Below are 21,514 nucleotides of genomic sequence, written 5' to 3' on the forward strand. Positions count from 1 at the left end.
TTTTAAGAACACTTTTTAACTACTGAATTCTGGGAAACTCTCACGGGAGAGTGCATCAGCTACTTTGTTAGAAGCTCCTGTGATGTGTTGAATTTCAAAATCAAAATTTTGGAGAGCTAAACTCCAACGAAGAAGTTTCTTGTTGTTCCCCTTGGCAGTATGAAGCCACTTTAGTGCAGCATGGTCAGTTTGTAGTTGGAACCGCCGTCCCCAAACATATGGGCGTAGCTTTTCCAGGGCGTACACAATGGCATAGCATTCCTTTTCACTGACTGACCAGTGACTTTCCCTCTCAGACAGTTTCTTACTGAGAAACACGACAGGATGGAAGTTGTGATCTGTTGCTTCCTGCATGAGCACTGCTCCTATACCACGCTCAGATGCATCTGTGGTTACTAGGAATGGCTTGTCAAAGTCCGGGGCCCTGAGCACAGGGTCAGACATGAGCGTTGCCTTAAGTTGGGTAAAGGCCTTTTGACACTTGTCAGTCCACTTAACGGCATTTAGCTGGGTCTTTTTGGTCAGGTCGGTCAATGGGGCAGCGATTTGGCTGTAGTGTGGTACAAATCGCCTGTAGTATCCGGCCAAGCCTAAGAAGGATTGGACCTGCTTCTTGGACCGTGGGACAGGCCACTTTTGGATAGCATCCACCTTGGCCTGTAGGGGGTTTATGGTTCCTCGACCCACCTGGTGCCCCAGGTAAGTCACTCTGTTTTGGCCTATTTGACACTTTTTGGCCTTAACAGTTAGTCCTGCCTGCCTGATGCGCTTAAAGACCTTTTTCAGGTGTAGTAGGTGTTCGGGCCAGGAGTCTGAAAAAATGGCCACATCATCGAGGTAGGCAACTGCAAATTCTCCCAGTCCAGCTAGTAGACCATCTACCAGCCTCTGGAAGGTGGCGGGTGCATTTCGAAGGCCGAAAGGAAGGACACTGAATTCATACACCCCCGCATGGGTGACGAATGCTGACCTCTCCTTGGCAGGTTCATCTAGTGGTACTTGCCAGTACCCCTTGGTTAAGTCTATTGTAGAGAGGAACTGGGCACGTCCCAACTTTTTTAATAGCTCATCGGTGCGTGGCATTGGATAGTTGTCCGGACGAGTTACCGCATTTAGCTTACGGTAGTCCATGCAAAAGCGTATTTCCCCATCTGGTTTGGGTACCAGAACCACTGGAGATGCCCATGCACTAGTAGATGAGCGGATTATACCCATCTGTAGCATGTTCTGGATCTCCCGTTCTATAGCAGCTTGGGCATGAGGAGACACCCGGTAGGGTGGGGTTCTGATTGGGTGAGCATTACCTGTATCAATGGAGTGGTATGCCCGTTCAGTCCGTCCTGGGGTGGCTGAGAACAATGGGTCGAAGCTAGTGCACAGCTCCTTGATTTGTTGCCGCTGCAGACGTTCCAGGGTGGTTGAGAGGTTTACCTCTTCCACGCCACCGTCTTTTTTCCCGTCGTAGTAGACACCGTCAGGCCACTCAGCATCATTTCCCTGGACTGTAAACTGACAAACCTGTAAGTCTCTGGAATAGAAAGGCTTGAGAGAATTAACATGGTACACTTTAGGCTTTAGTGAGGAATTGGGAAATGCTATGAGGTAGTTTACAGCTCCCAGGCGCTCTTGGACCATGAAGGGCCCTTCCCATGATGCTTCCATCTTATGGGCCTGTTGCACCTTCAAGACCATAACCTGGTCTCCTACCTTGAAGGAACGTTCTCTGGCATGTCTGTCATACCAGGCCTTTTGCTCTTTTTGAGCATCCTTTAGGTTCTCTCTAGCAAGGGCTAAAGAGTGTCGGAGGGTGCTTTGTAGGTTGCTTACAAAGTCCAGAATGTTAGTTCCTGGAGAAGGCGTAAACCCCTCCCATTGCTGCTTCACCAACTGTAATGGCCCCTTAACCTCGTGACCATACACAAGTTCAAATGGTGAAAACCCTAAACTGGGATGTGGTACAGCCCTGTAGGCAAACAGCAACTGCTGCAACACTAGGTCCCAATTATTGGAGAATTCGTTGATGAATTTTCGTATCATGGCCCCCAAAGTTCCATTGAACCTTTCCACCAGGCCATTGGTTTGATGGTGGTACGGGGTGGCAACCAAGTGATTCACCCCATGAGTTTCCCACAGTTTTTCCATGGTCCCTGCCAGGAAATTAGACCCTGAATCTGTAAGGATGTCGGAGGGCCAACCTACCCTGGCAAAGATGTCTGTTAAGGCCAGGCACACAGTGTTAGCCCGGGTGTTGCCTAGAGCTACTGCTTCCGGCCATCGGGTAGCAAAGTCCACTAAAGTCAGTACGTACTGCTTTCCTCTGGGCGTCTTTTTTGGGAAAGGGCCCAGAATATCCACAGCTACTCGCTGAAATGGGACCTCAATTATGGGGAGTGGCTGGAGAGGTGCCTTGACCTGGTCTTGAGGCTTTCCCACTCTTTGGCATACCTCACAAGACCGGACATACTTGGCAACATCCTTGCCCATCCCCTCCCAGTGGAAGGACTTCCCCAACCGGTCCTTGGTTCTGTTTACCCCAGCATGGCCACTGGGATGATCATGGGCTAAGCTTAAGAGCTTCCCCCGGTACTTAGTTGGAACCACCAACTGTTTTTGCGGCTGCCATTCTTCCCGGTGTCCACCAGAAAGAATTTCCTTGTATAAAAGTCCTTGGTCTATAACAAACCGGGATCGATTAGAAGAGCTGAGAGGCGGTGGGGTGCTCCGTGCCGCCGCCCAAGCTTTCTGAAGGCTGTCATCTGCTTCCTGCTCAGTCTGGAACTGTTCCCTTGAGGCTGGGGTCACCAGTTCTTCCTCAGACTGTGGACTTGGGCTTGGTCCCTCTGGAAGCGATGTAGGTGATGGGGTTGTTTCCGTTGCTGGTGAACCGCTCTCTGCTGGTGCACCTGAGGGTATTTCAGGCTCTGGCTGAGCCTTTTGGGTATGGCTGTCTGTTGCTTCGGCCAGTTTTGGCTCGCTGGCGCCCTCTGGCGTTGAGTTTGAAGATGTAGTTGCACTTGCTGGTGCTGGTTGCTGTTCCAGTTCCAGGCCTGGGACTGGAGATGCTGTGGCTGTTTCAGTGGTAGGCATGGAATCCGGGTCCACTACCTCTGTCTGGGTCTCTGGTAACACAGACGGGGCCTCTGTGGACGGCTCAGGAACAGGAATGGGTCTGGAAGCTTGCCTGGTTTGGCTACGTGTAACCATTCCCACTCTCTTGGCCCGCCTCACCTGGTTGGCCAAGTCTTCCCCCAGTAGCATGGGGATAGGATAATTGTCATAGACTGCAAAAGTCCACATTCCTGACCAGCCTTTGTACTGGACAGGCAGTTGAGCTGTAGGCAAGTCTACAGCTTGTGACATGAAGGGGTAAATTGTAACTTTGGCCTTTGGGTTGATGAATTTGGGGTCAACGAAGGATTGGTGGATAGCTGACACTTGTGCCCCCGTGTCTCTCCACGCAGTAACCTTCTTTCCGCCCACTCTCAAATTTTCCCTTTGCTCCAAGGGTATTTGAGAGGCATCCGGGCCTGGGGATCTTTGGTGTGATGGTGGTGTAATGAATTGCACTTGCATGGTGTTCTTGGGACAGTTGGCCTTGATATGTCCCAGTTCATTACACTTAAAGCATCTTCCATCTGATGGGTCACTGGGCCGAAGTGAGTTACTGGAAACTGGTGAGGTGGAAGAGTAGGGCGTCTGTGGCTTGACTTGGGTTGTATGTGGGGTCTTTGGCTGTCCTCGGTTGTAGGGTTTATGGTCTGTGTGCCCCCTGGGGTAATCGTTCCCCTTGACAGTAGCTTTCTTGCTTTTTGCCAGTTCCATCCATTTGGCTCCAATCTCCCCCGCCTCAGCGATATCTTTGGGATTTCCATCTTGTATGTACCGTGTGATGTTTTCAGGAACACCATCCAAGAACTGCTCCATTTGTATGAGGAGGTGCAGTTCTTCCAAGGATTGAATGTTGTTTCCTGTTATTCAGGCCTCATAGTTTTTTGCAATGTAGTAGGCGTGTTTGGGAAATGACACCTCTGGTTTCCACTTTTGGGTTCTGAAGCGCCGACGGGCATGATCTGGGGTTATCCCCATTCGGTATCTGGCCTTGGTTTGAAAAAGTTTATAGTCATTCATTTGCTGCTTAGGCATTTCAGCTGCCACCTCTGCTAAAGGTCCACTGAGCTGTGACCTCAATTCTACCATGTACCGGTCTTCGGGGATGTTGTACCCAAGACAGGCTCTTTCAAAATTTTCCAAGAAGGCCTCGGTGTCATCACCTGCCTTGTAGGTGGGAAATTTCCTGTGCTGTGGAGCAATAATTGGCGCCGGGTTGTTAGGGTTGGCTGGCACATGCAGCCCAGCTTTTGCCAACTCCAGTTCATGTTTTCTCTATTTTTCCTTCTCTTCATTCTCTTTTTGTTGTTTTTTCCATTTCTTTTTGTTGTTTTTTCCATTTCTCGGCGGTGGGCCAACTCTTCTTCTGCTTGTTTCCTTCGGTAGGCCACCTCTTCTTCTTCTAGTTTTTTTTTTGTGTGCTGCCTCTTGGGCTGCCTGTTCTCTTTGGAAGGCTGCCAGTTTGATGCTTTCTTCCTTTTCTTTCATCTCCATCTCTTTTTGTTTTATTTCCAGTTGTCGCCTGTGTTCAGCTTCTCTGAATTGCTCTTCGGCCTCAATTTTTGCCTTAGAAGTCATGGTTCCTTTTCTTGTGTTGGGGTGCCCTCCGGTGTTTATCTTCTGCACTGCAGGCTCTGTTGCCTCCTGAAGTCTGCCTAGCAACAGTGCCTTTAGCTAATCTTCAATGTTAAGTAAACCTGAAAAACCACTTTATTTGCATGCATATAGTGCTGGAACTTGCCTCCTAATGGGAGGGCTATTGCATGACAAAAGACCCTTAACAGTCTTGTAATGGCTTCTTGCTTAACATGCAAGCCACAAACTGCCAGAGAGAGCAGAAAAAAAAATTCTCTCTGGTTCCCTTTTAAAACCAACTGTTTCTCTCTCTGCTAAAAAGCCCTTAGCAGAGAAAAGAAAAATATAATATTCCTACTGGCTTCTGGATTCTGTCTATATCCCACCACTGCTACACCATATCATAACCTTAGTCCCAGATTTGGACCTTAGCGTCCAAAATATGGGGGTTAGCATGAAAACCTCCAAGCTTAGTTACCAGCTTGGACCTGGTACTTGCTGCCACCACCCAAAAAATTAGAGTGTTTTGGGGCACTCTGGTCCCCCTGAAAAACCTTCCCTGGGGACCCCAAGACCCAAATCCCTTGAGTCTCACAACAAAGGGAAATAATCCTTTTTCCCTTCCCCCCTCCAGGTGCTCCTGGAGAGATACACAGACACAAGCTCTGTGAAACTACACAGAGTGACTCCCCCTCTCCGTTCCCAATCCTGGAACAAAAAGTACTTTCCTCTTCACCCAGAGGGAATGCAAAATCAGGCTAACAAATCCAACACACAGATCTCCCCTGATTTCTTCCTCCCACCAATTCCCTGGTGAGTACAGACTCAATTTCCCTGAAGTAAAGAAAAACTCCAACAGGTCTTAAAAGAAAGCTTTATATAAAGAGAAAGAAAAATACATACAAATGGTCTCTCTGTATTAAGATGATACAATACAGGGTCAATTGCTTAAAAGAATATTGAATAAACAGCCTTATTCAAAAGAATACAAATCAAAGCACTCCAGCACTTATATTCATGCAAATACCAAAGAAAAGAAACCATAGAACTTACTATCTGATCTCTTTGTCCTTACACTTAGAAACAGAAGACTAGAAAGTAGAAACTGCTTCTCCAAAGCTCAGAGAAAGCAGGCAGACAGACAAAAGACTCAGACACTAAATTCCCTCCACCCAAAGTTGAAAAAATCCGGTTTCCTGATTGGTCCTCTGGTCAGGTGCTTCAGGTGAAAGAGACATTAACCCTTAGCTATCTGTTTATGACAGACTGGATCTATGAATAAATCTATGACTGGGTTTGGACAGTACTTGCTTTTTAGGCAAAACAATGAATGATGCAATCTGAAGCTGGTATTGCATCATACATGATATGAATTGCATCATGTTATTCCTAGAAGTCATGGATGATGCAATCATAACGAAGCTTACATCACTCTGCTGAACAAATTGCCCTATATCAGCTCTAGAAATCATACAGTGTCGTGCTCTCTTATTTGTCAGTGTTTGATTTTGCAAAGGGACACATTTTTGTTTAGCCAAAGTGAGCAGAGATGCCTCGTACTTGTGTGAACAGTGCAGATAACTTCTGCTATGTTTGTGGTGAAGTGACTTTTGCATCACAAAAGCGCAGTATAACCACTATGGTTAAGAAAGCCTATCACCTTTCTTTTGGCTGCAAAATTGGAGATCAGGAAAAGAAGTGGGCCTCACACATATGCTGCAACACTTGTGCAACAAATCTTGGCCAGTGGTTGAACAGGAAAAGGAAATCTATGCCTTTTGCAGTGCCAATGATTTGGAGAGAGCCAACAGATCATACCAGCAATTGTTACTTCTGCATGGTGCCTCCAGTTGGGAAAGGTATGTCAAAGAAGAAAAAGTGGACTATGCATTATCCAAACATTCCATCAGCTATATGCCCAGTACCCCATGGAGAAGGATTGCCAGTTTCTGATGCACCAGAATCATTCTCACTTGAGTCAGACGAGGAAGAGGATGAAACTTCTAGTCCTGAACCATCAGTGTCACAGGACCCACATTTTCTCCCATCCTCCTCCTCTGAACCACACCTCATAACACAAGGTGAACTGAATGACCTTGTCAGGGATTTGGAACTAGCCAAGAGTAAGGCAGAGTTGTTGGGCTCCAGACTACAGCAGTGGAATCTCCTGGCAGGCTATCAGGGCAAATGGAGCCCATCAATGCTTGCAGACTATAGCTGTACAGTGACAAGAGATGCTCCATTTAATGAATACAAGAGACAAGCCAACAAGCACCGAGTAGACACTGAATAGGACTAAACTATGTACATAATAGTTTTTTGCCTTTTGTTTCATAATAAATTTTATTTATATAACCCTTTTGCTGTTTTTTAAAGTGTTACATAAACAAGACAGGTGAAATATTATCATGTAAAGCAACCATAAACACATGAAAAGACCTAGGTTTACAATTTATGATTAAAACTCTACTATCTACACAATATACATAGACATAAAATGTAAAAACTTAAATATCTTAGAGACAGTAGCCAATTCAGTTGTTTTAATTGTCATATTTGAATTGAGCACATCAAAATACATAATAAATATCACATTTTATCTCTGAAGCAGACAACTTCTCAAAAATTGTAGACCAGTGCTATAAGTGGCAAAGCAGTTTGATTGGCATAATTATCATTTCATACTCTAAAAGAATTCTGTTGGTCTTTGACATCAGTTGGCCCTATTTAGCCAAGTCCCAAGAGAGAAGCAACGGCTGTCTAGTTTTCAGGAGGAGCATAATGAATGTGTGAATCTTAATTGTTAATTAAATGGCAGACTGATGTCAGAATCTTCTGACTGAAGACTTTTTAACCTGATACACTGAAAGAGAAAATGCACAATGAAGTGTCTCGATACAGGATGTGGATTTGCCTGGAACTGAAGAAAGTGTCAAATATATATAAAATCTCTCTCCAAAGTAGCAACGTGGGATTCCAGATCCTTCCCAGTGTATAATGGCTGAATCTGTAGCAGACCTTAGGCTAGTTCCTTCACCCAAGACTGGAAGTGTTGGAGAGGATTACACTTAGTCCCCAGAGAGTGGGGATACATTGTGTTCCAATCTATTGACCACCTCAGATCAACATGGTATGGATTGTCTGTAGACTGAGCAGCCTCAAGCTTTCTTTGGCTGAAGGGAGAGCCCTAGACCCAGATCCAGCAAAGCACTTAAGCAGATGTTTAACTCTGAAATAAATAGGACTATTCATGTGCTTAAATAATTTGCTGCATTGGGGCCAGTGTGTATAAAGCAGCACTATATACTTGGATTATATCATATGCATATCTATACAGAACACCACATCTTTATTTCTGTTGTGTTTGTCTCAGCTGTCCAATATTTGTTTTTTAGACCTTAACAACCTAATAAAACACCCATAATGAACTTGATGGCTCACCAAGCTAAATGCTTTTTAATACAATGAATAACTAATCTGTGGAACTCATTGCCACAAGGTATTATTGAGGCCAAAATGTTGATCTGGATAATGAGAACATCCACAGTTAAATTAGATAAGATTAAAAAAATTACCATAAACCTCTAATCTTCTGACAAAGCAAAGAGACTACTTATATAACCATACTACCCTCTAGGTTTGTTTTTTTTCTGATTACATGTTATAATTACTTGGATGAGAAATAACAAAGAAAACCAAGGAGCTGCAAGACGAATTTGAGATTCAACAGGTGACACTTCCCCTCCAAAGTCTGTATGGATATGGAGGCATAGTGAAAGGAGAGACAGAAACAAGTTTTGGCTGACATATAAAACTGAGGCCCTCAGTACTTATCTTTAGAGAGGCCCCATTATGTGTTTCACACAAGTATATCTGGGGCCTGCATTATCTGGCTGAATGTAGCAGTAGTATTAAAATGTGTAGTATGTTCTTTTGTCTTAATTCTCCCCTATAGTTTCAACTGGATACCATATTTTCTATATACTCTGGGGAAAACAATTAGTGCTCTGTTTGTGTGTGTATCACAGGAAGACGACTGCTTTTATATACCTAAGAGATCTTTGTACATGTTGAGTGAGGTGATCCTTGTACAGAGCAGGTACCTTTTTACCATTGTAAGGAAAGGGCATGCCAGGAATACCATGAATACCTTGTGTAATGGTAAAAGAAAATGTCAATCCATTAAACATTCAGACAGTCCTTTGGGTCCTTTGAGATAAAAGGAGTCATAGTCATGTATTTAATATTTCCAAATACTCCATTTTCAGAACTTAATGCAATCTACATAAAGTACTGCATTGTCCTTGCCAAACTAATTAAACTCTTAATACAAGAATTTAAACATGGTAGGTTGACTTAACGGTTCTGAAATGACAAAGCAATTTCCTTATACAGTGCACTGTAAGAACTTATAAATGACAAATGCTACAGCACACTAGTACTTTGCAAAAGACATTAGAACTCTTTGTAATTAAGGGCCTGATTCTGCAAAGTGCTGAGCTCAGATATCATGGAAGAAAATATTTCCATTTCCTTAATGGGCAATTGCCAAAGATATTCCTGACCTTGAAATATTCCAGAGATTTAAAGAAGAGCAAACAGCAGTTAGGCTGTGGTCAGTTTTGGGATCATTGGGCTGGATGAATGTTTCCAGACCTACAGTTTTATGTATAGCATGTGTTATATTTCACCAGTAACTGCTTAGGTTACTTAATTTAATCTTTTGGCTGATTCCTTTCTAAGATTACAAAAGGAGAAAACATGTCTCACTTCCACAAATTTTACTTCCATTGCTATATATATTTCTGATCATTTTTGCTATTTTATATTTTTCTTATTCCTAGTAAAAATGTACAGTGGCCTGAGAGTAACCAATTGTATAAAGACATCATATTCTATAAAGTTGTTCATTCAGAGTTAATCTGGAATAAAATAGCTCTGTTTCACTTTGAAGTCCTATATCTCAAGCTAGGAACTGGTTTGGAAATCTATAATGCAAATACTTCAAAGGTATCCTTCAGGCACTATAACAATTGTGCTAGGGAAAAGTTATTTAAAGATATTCTGTGGAGTGTTATTTAACTGGAAATTACTCTTTCATTTAAGCCTGAAAAATGTGATGTTTTTCTCATGTCACTTTAGGCTTTATTTGACCAGTGGATATCTTGCTTTCTCATATATGATGTTTCTTGTTATATATGTATTGTGCATTATTCTATGTTTTGTCTTTTTCTCTCCCTCAAGTTTGAAAATGAAATAATTTTGAATTTGGATCATGAAGTGGAAGGAGGACGTGGAGATGAGCAGTACATGCAGCTGTTTGAGTCAATGTAAGTAGTGTATTCATGAGACCAATACCTAATGACCCATTTTGTTATCTTTTCTACCCCCAAAAGAGGTAATTTCATTGAGAAATAAATCCATTACACAGAATCCAAGTAATGGCTGTATAAGATGAGACTAAAAATGAAGCACAAAGTGCAACTGTTTTAGAAAAACTTAAATGGTTTTGCCCATTGAAATGTCAGTGGGTTGATTTTTGGTGTATTTTCCAACAGCTTAATTTCTAAGAAAATATAAGTAGTTGACTGCTAAAAGAGAGAGAATTGTTCCTGTTTCACTCAAGTGGATCTGTATACCCTGGATCAAGGATATTCAGGAATCCCATATTTGGGTTTTTTGGGGTTGTTTTTTTTATTCTTTTGCATTCCCTTCCCTGTATTTATTTCACATTTTCACATTGTATATTTTATCTTTGACAAGGCGTTCATGCATGCCTGGCAAGAACAGGGCATCTCAGGCTATCTTCATACAGTTCTCAATATCATACAGGCACTGAAGGAGAGTATGCTTAGTATTTCCAACTTTATGCTATGATTTATAATGGCAGTGATCATAATTTGCTGCAATTTAATAAGTATAGTTCCAGTAACTTGTCATGCTTGGAAGTGCCATCAGTATAGAATTACTGTCTCAAGCTTGTGACATTTTGGGTTTCTCATTTGAGCTGCTCAAATTCTGTTTCAAACATGCATAAAATTTGAGTCATAATTATTTTGAACTGTTTTTCCTGCAGTGCATTGCTTTCACTATTCATAGGCGTTCTTGAAAGTACGTCTACTGCAAGAAGCTTCTTCCATGCATGTATTTCATATTTAATATGTGATTGTGCACTTTGTGAACTTTTTCTGAAGTCTACGTTTTGTACAATGGTTTCCTTAGAAGAAGGAACTCATTTTGCAGGTCAGCTTCCAATCCATGTGAGTTTGTATAATCTAATAATTTTGCCTCTGTTAATCTCAAAATGTTCCAGTACTGTTCCCAAGGGACAACGCCCCCCTCGCCCCCGAAACACTTCTTATTTAGTGATCAACCCAGTATATCCTATATTCTCTCCAAGCAGAATTCTGAATAGAACACTTAATTCTGATGAATTTATTAGGATATTGTAACATGCCCCTAGATCTCTGTGAAGCTTCCTTCTTTGGGGAATTTTCCATTAATACACGGGGGTTCAGCAAAACTCCATTGTGTGTCCTGTGTAACTAAACATGTTCATCATTTGTGTGCATTCAATTTAAGGCTTTCATTTTGTGTAGCTTTTCTTGTGCTGTTGAGTATTTTCTCTGTAAGTCTGATCATCAACAGTTACTGCCACTACACAAAGATCTGAGGCAATGTTAAAAGGAAGTAGTTTAAACTTGTATACATCACAGCAGGCTTTGAGAAAGAAGAGGTTTTGCTTTTTCTCTATAGAGTTGGGCTTCCCAAAATTAAAAATACTTATGCATTTGGAAGTGTGCCTAAACTGACAACGTCAGTATGCAGGTCTGTTACCTAATGGTCAATAGTCTCATCTGGAAGCTGGGTTTTTTGGTAAAGAAAAGAAGCATTAACCAAGTGACTTTCTTGTGTACACCTCTGAGTATTCTTGATATTTGGAATGACTTTGTCTAGCAGTTTGCAATCCCCTTCATGACCCCACTGTAGGGTGACCAAATGTCCTGATTTGATAGGGACAGTCCTGATTTTTGGGTCTTTTACTTATATAGGCTTCTATAACCTCTCACCTCCTTCCTAATTTTTCACATTTCCTGTCTGGTCACCCTACCCCACTGTAGATCTCCAGTGCCCCTAGATTTACTGCAAGCTGATTTTTTCTCCATTATTACTTTTTCCAGAAAAAAATTGTAACGGTTTCAATGACCTTACTGTTGTGGTCCCTGCCAGTCTGAGCAATTCACGTGGCTTCCTTTGTGCTGTTTAATCAGAGGTTTGACTTATTTGGAAACCAGGTGTGATATGTAATAATGTTAGCAAGAGACTGATTTTTATTTAGTGGCCCTAATGTCATGAGATGGGTCAGAGTTACAAAAAGGTTTTATCCATTACATAAGGTAGGGATCAGTATCCACAGCTGGTATGTCTGTGTGACTTGTCTGTCCATCACGATTCCTTATAACCAAAAAAGACAAGAGGAGAGAATTAGTAATGGAGATTTGAGGTCTCCTCTGATGCCACAGTCCAAAACTCAACAATATAGTGTGCTTCATAATTAGAGATTAATTGTTCACAGGGTAGCATCAGGTGACGAAGGGGAAAGATGACTATGAGAAGTTCACAAATTAAAGCTAGTAAAATCTGTGTGTTTACATAGAACTTTGAATCTGGGAATTTCAACACAGGTTACCCATCTGAAAAAGAGGAAGGAAAACAATGTGATATCCACGGTAAGTGACTTGCCCACGTAAGATGACTTCATAGGAGCAACGCAAAGGATAGTATTGGAGAATCCTAACGTTTAGTTGCCTTATTCAATCACTAGCTGATATTTCCTCCCATATTTTGGAAAACTAAAGGAAAGGAACTCATTAATGAAATAACTGATTTCAGTGATTGAGCAGTCATTTTTCTTTTAAATTAAAATAATTTACTTTAAATTTTCTTGTTTAAGCACACCTATAAAATACTTGTGAAAAGCTTTTGGAAATCCTCTAGAAAGAATTCCATATTCTACAAAGGTTGTAAAATAATAACACTTTGAAAAGTATTTAACAAAAATCTAAATGTCAAAGGAGGTTTCTTAGTTCCAGTATATAACTCACAAATTTATGCTTTATGCCACATTCAGAATTTGGAAACCCGCACTGTAATTAATACAGTAGACTAGTCATTCTCAAGGGCAGAGATTTTTAGAAAGAAGTGAATGTTTCTGTGGAGATATAGTAGATAGTAGTGACTAGATCAGGGTAGGCAACCTATGGCACATGTGCCGAAGGCAGCACGCGAGCTGATTTTCAGTGGCACTCACACTGCCCGGGTCCTGGTCACCAGTCTGGGGGGACTCTGCATTTTAATTTAATTTTAAATGAAGCTTCTTAAATATTTTAAAAACCTTATTTACTTTACATACAACAATAGTTTAGTTATCTATTATAGACATAGAAAGAGACCTTCTAAAAAACGTTAAAATATATTACTGGCATGCACAACCTTAAATCAAAGTGAATAAATGAAGACTCAGCGCACCACTTCTGAAAGGTTGCCAACCCCTGGACTAGATTAACTGATATTTTGGACTCTGATAATATATGAATTCCTAGAAAATGATAGAGCATTAAGATATTTCAGCAGGACATTTTTCAAAGTGCTACGAGTATTTTATGATCTGGCTGAGCTTCAGGATTCAACTAATCAGGTTACAGAGTTTTGTCCAAGTCTCTTGCTTGAGATTTGGGATAGGCCAAGACAATAATTTGGGAGTGTGAACCAAAGTTTGCCATAAAGATTCCTTGGAACTTTGTGCAATCTAAAGGCAGAGGGCTTCACCCAGATCTAGTAGTATTAGTTTCCCCAGAACTCAATACCGCCAGCCTGGTACATTTATTACCTAACCAATAAGACCCCGTTGTTTCAAACTTCAGTATTTTTTTTTCCTCTGGGATGGTAAACAGTATTGATTCATCACATGATTTTTCCAGCATTTATGATCCAGGAGTAACATCTGTAACCAATAGTTATTAGACTGTAGGTTATGTGACAAAATGAATTCATGCTATGAGTGTAAGATTTAGTGAGCATAATTCTGCTTTACCAGTGCAAATCCAGGGTCACTTGGAGTAACTGCCGGCTAAGTGCAGAATTTGGACAACTATGAAAATCCCTTATTTAGGAAGCCTCAGAGCACATTTTTATCAAATCTAGTATTTAAAAGTTGAGCTATACTCATCCCTTCATCTGAGTAAGAGCCCACTTCTTCCATCACTCACACAGCATGCAACTTACTTTTTCTTAAACATTAAAAAATTGAGCTGAGTTTTGATCTTGAAATGGCAATCAGTTGTGACATGCACATTTTAGATGAAAAATACCATTCAGTTGTTCAAACAGCAGTGCCCTGTAGTGTTTGCTTCCACCGACATAAAGCATTGTAGAAGAGAGAATGAAGGGCATGCTGGGTTCTGTCCATTTTTGAACTTAAGAAAATATCAAATAAACATTTTAAAACAAAATAGCTGAAAATCCCTACTCTCTCACCTATCAAGAAGTGACTTCCGGGTTCTCCCACAGCAAGAATTGATGGTATCACTAATATCTAAATAATGGCAGGGAGATTAATTCCTTACTTTGATTCAGATATTAGTAACGTCATCAAGTCGATGAACCACAAAAGCAAAAAGTGTCGTCTTGCAGTTAAGTGAAGGAATCATTAATTTGCTTTAAAATATCTTTCATAGTAACATTTCAGATGCTGATTCAACGAATCACTTAAGCTTACATCCTATTGCATGTGCTTAAAATTAAGCATGTACTCTAAGCTCTTTGCTGATTCAGGGCACATGTGTCTGCAGATACTAGTAATTAACATCGTGTTTTGCAATGTGTTTAAGATCTTAGGCAGTTTCTTGTAGTTGTTTTGTGAAAGCGTTTCAGTTAATCTTTCAACACAATCAGTCCATACCAGTTATCCAAGTCTCCTCCATCTCTTTCTCTCCCCACTTCCCACATTACACAATGTATGAGTATACACATACACAATGAGTGGGGTAAAAACAGAGGGAATAGCCCATTTTTGACTTGTTCTATTCTAGATTGATTTTTTTGTAGGAAATCTTTGAGAGGAGAACTTTTAATATGAATACGTACATGTGTAGAAGTCTTGATAGATCTTCAATAGCAAAAGCTCACGTTGTCATTAACAAGAAATGTAATAATCTGTAATGCCGATTCAAATAGTGCATTTTCCAAAAAACAAGTTACAGAATACCGTTGTTTACATGTAAATTGAAATTCGCTAATGAAACATTGAGAGATCTTGAATAATACATAGTATAACAAGGAAACAGCTCAACACAGCCACACAGTGTAATTTCAGTGAGGATTCTGCAACTGTCAATGTGTTTTCATAATTTTCCAGTGGAATTTACTGTACTTTCTAAACATTCAGATATGAAGCATTAATGGAATATACCAGATAACTATGTAACTACTCAGATATAAAAAAAAATAGAACATAAAGGAGTGAAAAAGAGAAGCAGGGGAAAAAATAGAATGCCTAGGAAAAAAGTCCTTAAACAACAAGAGAAAAAAAAACTTCAAGACAATAATCATTCTGTCCCTTTAAACAACTTGGCTGGAAAAACAAAAAGTGACCACTAATCAATGTCTTCTGCTCCTAAGTCATTTAGGTACTTTTGTAAATAATATAGGACAACTTGCAGGTTTAACACAATTTAGGAAATGCTGGTGAAAAACTCACCTATCATAAAAAAAAGAAAAACAGGGAAAGAATTAAATCTGCAGCAGTCAAGTCCACACTTATTCTCATTTTTTTATTTTGTTTTTATTTACTAATTAAGGACAAATAGCAATGATGAAGTCTTGTTAGTGAATTGCCTTATTTTTTGTAGTGTGATTTCCAATTGTTATTTATACTGGTATAAAAATCCTACTAATGGTTAATTTGAAAAACGAAAGAAAAAAACTACATCTCCTCAGTTTGTTTAACAGTAACACAAAGAGGAAGAATGATCCAATGGTTTGTGCACTATTCTGGGACTTGGGAAGACCTGGGCTTAAGTCCTTGCTGTGCCACAGACTGTGAGACTTCAGTCTTTAGTCCCTCTCTGCCTCATCTAACACTGGGCATAATAGCATTTCCTTCCCTCGCGGGGGATGGAAGGATACATACATTAAATATTGTGAGTCACTCAGGTACCATGATAATTGGAGCCGTATAAGTGCATAAGATAGAAACAGTTGGCAAGTGTCTTTTTTAGTGATGACCACTGTATGTAGTGTCCTTTGGTAATGAAATAAAGTGCATAAACCCCACAGCCTTCTGACAGTAAAGTAAGTATTTAGATTGGAGAAAAAATACTTGAGATCTTCGGCCATCTCTTAACACATTTTAAAAATTGAACTGCAAAATGAACCACCAACTGTCCTATGACAAAACTGAAGTCAGAACACTGTGTGAATTATCCAAGTTGTATTTCTCTCTTTCTTATATACAAACATATCACCATGAGAGCATGAAGCAGGAACTATCTAGGATATGTCTACACTGCAATAAAAACACTGAGTTTCAGAGGCTGGATCAATTGACACAGGCATTCAGGATTCCAGGCTAAAAATTGTGGTTATACGTGTTCAGGCATGAGCTGGCGCCCGGCCTTGGACGCCTTTCACCCTAGCACGGTTTCAGATTCCAGGCTCCAGCCTGAGTCCAAACAGTTACACTGCAATTTTTAGTTCCCTAGCCCGAGCCCCAGGAGACAGAGCATGCTGCGGCCATACTGCAGGTCTTTTATTGCAATGTAGATGTACACTCAGAATGCAATATATAAACATTTTGTGTGTGTGTGCCTGTGTACGACACCTTTATAAGGGTTAAGTTTCATGTTACCTCTTATTATGTATGCTTGCTGAAATTTTTGTTGTTGCCTTACTTTATCCCCAAAAGTTTGTGTACTTATGAAATCCAAAATGAGGTGTACTTCTAAAGTCCTCATGGAGTATGTTACACACCTGTAAAATGTCCTTACGGAACACAGGATAGAGCTGGAATTCTGGTTCGGCATCTAAATTCACCCATCCAACTGGCAGTGGGGTGGATGACACTATACTCGACTGCCACAACATCTTCCAGCAATCCGTTCTGGCTGATGTCAGGACTCATGTAAGGGAAAGTTTTTGTAACACATTGACTTTGCAATTAGTAAAGGGTAAGGGAAATAATGGGACCCCGGCAAAGCACATACGTACACACCTACACCCTTGAAATTGTAGTTGTGTTCCAAACAAGAAAAGTAAACATTCCATTCTTTGTTTGGACTTGTTCCCCATCCAACTTTTAGATGTTTAGATTATCAAACCACAAAGGGAATCTCAAATACACTCTATGCCTGTTTTATGATCGATACTGTAATATAGTTATCATCATTGTAATATAGTGTTTGTCCCAAAGCATCTCAGCTCAGGGGGCAGCTGTTTTAACATAGCTTAAAGCAATTTTCTCTCTTTGTTTGCAGACTCATGGAATGTTCTTCAGCATATTGTGACATTTCCAAGACAGTTGAAAATTTTGTAAACCTAGTTAAAGGGCTTTTGGAAAAGCTGCTGGATTACCGAACAGTGATGAATGATGAGAGCAAGGACAACCGCATGAGCTGCACTGTCAACTTATTGGTATGTGTCTCTATGCAAAATAAAGTATAAAACTGGAAAAGGGCTTCAAAAATCTACTCACCAATGGCAAATAGAAAGCTTGCCCAAGGAAATGAGTGACTTAAGACATCAATTTATGCAGTGTTGAAGATTTAAATTTTTTAAAAATATTTTCTACCTTTATGTTGCGGGGAGAGCCTTCCAAATCTGAATTGATGTTTTCCTGAGTCTGCAGACACTCACTGCCACTGCTGCTGCTCGTAACTTTGCTAGGCAGCAGCAAAATGAAATTCATACTACTTTGGCCTGTCTAGAAATATTAGTGAAACTCATATAATGCTACTCTTGCTGCTGCATGGCAAAGCTCTGAGCAGCAGCATTAGGAGGCACTGGAGTGATTCACAGGAAGGAAAAATCCACATACACTCTCGAGCCTCCCTCATCCCAGCTAGGGAACAGATCAAGTATCAGAGAACACTTTCTTCTGACCTCCTCAAAGTAGCCAGGGACAGGTGGGATACAGCCGTGAACACTCATTCCTATTTGTAGCCAGCCAAGAGGCTCTCCTTTCTCTTTTTCTATCATGTCTCAGCATCTAACATCAGGGTCACGCAGAGAAAGCAAACTTGAAAGTACAGTGGCCTGCTAGTTGGAGCTAATAGCTCTGTTACGGAGGATTTTTCTCCATATGCAATCCTCTTGTAAGGCTATGGCCACGCTACAAGGCTTTTAGTGATACAGCCGTGCTGCTACAGTCCTATTTCTCTGATCACACTCCCATTGTGTCTCCTGCTGGCCTCCCTGGCAAACACTCCCCTACACCATATAACACATTGCCCTACTTTCTTAAAAAACAAAGAAATCACCCTACAAAACACAATCAACCTTAACAGAGTTAAACAAGTATTTTTCTAAACAAAACAGTCACTAGAAAACCATGATATCAGCAGTGAAGCCCACCATCAATAATCTCCAAAGCAGCCTTCATTTTCGCGCCTCACCACCCATATACATAAACACATGAAGCTGAGGCGCTGGAGTAACAAACTCCCTTCCCTCTTCCAACAAACAAACATTCATAATCTGCACGTCTCATTCTTCACATTCATATACCCTGAACTGCACTCTTATCCTCATTCACAGGAATTGACAGACTGGATCAGACCTGATGTCCATCCAGCTCTGACAGTGGCCAGCAACAAATGCTTAAAGAAACTCCTTAATCCGCAAATATGGGATAATCTGCCCTGGGGAAGGTTTCATCCTAATGCTTAATAATTAGACACTGTTTTAAATTCTCAAGCATGAGGTTTTATATCCAAATGTTGTTGCATCTTTCACTGTCCTTAAACTCTGATGCAGTCTGCAGAACCTCACTGTGAGGCAGAGCTGATTGGAAAATGAAAAGCCTTTGTGCACAAAATGTTGCCATTTCTTCCCTTCCATGCCCTTTCTCTCTCTCACACACACATTTTTCAACAAAACATAAGAAACTCTAGGAAGACTCTCCTGAATTCATCCTACATTTCCTGTGCCCAGCTTCATTCTGCTGTACCATCTTTGACCCATCCTAAGAAAATCTCTCTCTTCTTGGTGTTTTCCCCCTTCATATATACAGATAGTTACCACATAGGCCCTTAGTTGTCAATTAGCCAAGGGCTATGTATCCAGAAAGCAAGCACATCTTTGATCATTAATTCAGCCCTTTAATTTGGCTTGTGGCATGTTTTATCCATTTGATCTCTTGAAATGTTTTAACTGTCCACTATTCAGATTTTTTTTTAACATGTGTAGACACTTTATTTCCCTTGGGGTGGGGGATAAGGAGAGTTCTTTTGTTCTTTTCCCCCTTTTCAACTCCTCCTCCAATGCCGGGCTCTGGGGAAGAAAGTATCTACCCACTAGACTGGCAACTAAATGCAGTTTGCAAGTCAGAAATGCTACATTTAAATCATCAAGAGGGGAGAGAAACCAGTAAAATGCACTGGTAGCAGGGGACCAAGTGTCTGAGCTTGATGAAGCTTACTCATGAGAACAGTCACACTGAAGTCTGTGAGTCTGGTTCCAGGCTACATTCACCAGTCATTAAATCTGTTCTTTAGTATGAAGGGATTGGATAGTAGCAAGATTTCTTCACCAGGGAATTTCTCCAAAAGCATAGGGTTGATATAATGACCTATACTGCCGCCCTATCCCACCCCCCAATCCATTGGCAGTCTCCAGTGAAGGGCATAGGCAGCAAGGGAGATGCTGTGGTTGGAGTGTACAATATTCCAACTATTCTCTAACTAGACCTTTGAAAATAATTTCTAACATGGGCATGTTAGAGCAGTCCTAAGGGCTGCTTTAACATACACTGGAAACCAAAGTGGTCCACAACAGTCTCAGATGTGCAAAGCCAATCTTTGCCCTCCTTCCTGAACTCTGCCTCCTTAGAGAAATAGCTCAGAAGTGTTTGTAGATCTATCATCATCAGAAATCCCAAACCCCTTTTAGTAGCTAACTGGTGGAGCATGTAACATCAATGTTCGCCTTTGGATAACCCTTTTTTCCCCTTTACAAGGAAAAGAGCCATCACTAAGGATTGTGATAGTGAACTGGAAGATTTTATATATGGTTGTGCTAGAAAGAAACTAAAATGTCATTTGAAGCAGCCATATTATCAGGTTTTAATTGAGACTATTTTGTAAATAATGCATATCACAAACTGTGATATTCATAATTTGTTTTAAAATTTTAATGATAAAATGTGCCAAAATATAGAATTATGTTCTGTTTTCTGCACTGTCTATACAATTAAAAAGAAAATTATACTTAGCATGAGTAATTTGGTCCTGAAATGTATTTTAGTAACAGAGATTGGAAACTAACACTGTAATTATTTCTCCCCTCTAGAATTTCTACAAAGAGATTAACCGTGAAGGGATGTATATAAGGTATGTTAATTGTTCTATTGATTTTTGTTTGAAGAGTGCAGTAATATTCCTTTTATGCACACTGTCTTCAGCATACTGTATGGATTTGTGTTATGCCCTTGGTAGCTCATCATCCACAATGAGTCCACAGTATCCTTAGGCTAATTTATACTTTTTAATCTATTGTTTGCTTAGCTTTCAGAAAGTTGGAATCTATTGCACATATTTATCAACAGCACTTTTTTTTTCCAGAATAAAGTTTATTTGAATGAATCATGGCATTCTCTTTAATAAAGAGAATATAGTTGGATATGCAGTTGGAGGCAGATCATATCATGCACTGAGAGAGAGAGAAACTGCTTTCCAGTTTTGTAGTATGTGCTCAGACTACAGAGCATGCTAAATATGCAGTGCTAAATATGCAGCACTATATTCAGCTTGTAATTGTATTGTTTTCTGCTGGAGCTATATATCACACACAAACACCAGCAAAACTTTTCTAGCATATACCTGACTTTATGCTGTCTCTAAGCTTACTTAGGGCCTTAATCTGTCCCCCTGTGCAGGGTGAATCACTTCCTAGGTCACACTTCCCCTCCCTGCAGGTAGGGAGATGTGGCTGGGCCATGGTTATACCCACTTATTGTAATAATAGACCCTTGGGACCACTAGCAGTTGGTATATAATTTAGAGCAGCCTGAAGGCTGTTCTAACTTATGCTAGGGACCCGTCTTGGTGACAGCCAGGTCAGGATTGGAGCAAGCCACATGCACACCACCTCCATGCCTTCCTTTGATGTACTGTGTTGTGCATTCCTCAACTATAGCTGAGGAACTGGAACAATATTTTTTTTTCTTCCTTTAGTCTTATCTGTAGCATTTACATGGGTAAAATGAAATATCCACATAAAATTAGGGCAAAATAGCGCAGGAGAAAACAATTAATTACATAACAATGGCAGGTAGTTGGCAGCAGTCAAAAGGCAAACTATTTCTGATAATACTCCAGAGTGCACCAGGGTTTGGAAAATGTGGAGCAAATGTGTTTGTTGCGCATCTCAGTTTTACCCTCACAGGTGCAGGCATGGCAGTTACTCTGGTAAAGCTGGCCTGATTATTAACCCTGCTTTTCTGCAGATCCACAACACAAAGGAAGCTCAGACCAATCTAATGGCCCAGACAAATAAGATTTAGTTAATAGCTTCCCCCGAAATAACCTTGCACTCTCTAAGGGTGGTTACTCCACAG

The 21,514-nt window shown here is 40.7% G+C and overlaps 1 protein-coding gene across 1 annotated transcript in view; it reads left to right on the plus strand.

The window, feature by feature from the left end:
- Positions 1–21,514, plus strand: part of DOCK2 (dedicator of cytokinesis 2) — a 513,293-nt gene that overhangs the window by 441,774 nt on the left and 50,005 nt on the right. Inside the window, exons 34-36 of the mRNA XM_050962509.1 lie at positions 9,928–10,013; positions 17,217–17,373; positions 20,248–20,288. Of these exons, the coding sequence (XP_050818466.1) occupies positions 9,928–10,013; positions 17,217–17,373; positions 20,248–20,288 (284 nt within the window). The remainder of the gene's footprint in view (positions 1–9,927; positions 10,014–17,216; positions 17,374–20,247; positions 20,289–21,514) is intronic.

This window comes from Gopherus flavomarginatus, chromosome 7, assembly GCF_025201925.1.
Source record: "Gopherus flavomarginatus isolate rGopFla2 chromosome 7, rGopFla2.mat.asm, whole genome shotgun sequence".
Classification (NCBI taxonomy): domain Eukaryota; kingdom Metazoa; phylum Chordata; order Testudines; family Testudinidae; genus Gopherus; species Gopherus flavomarginatus.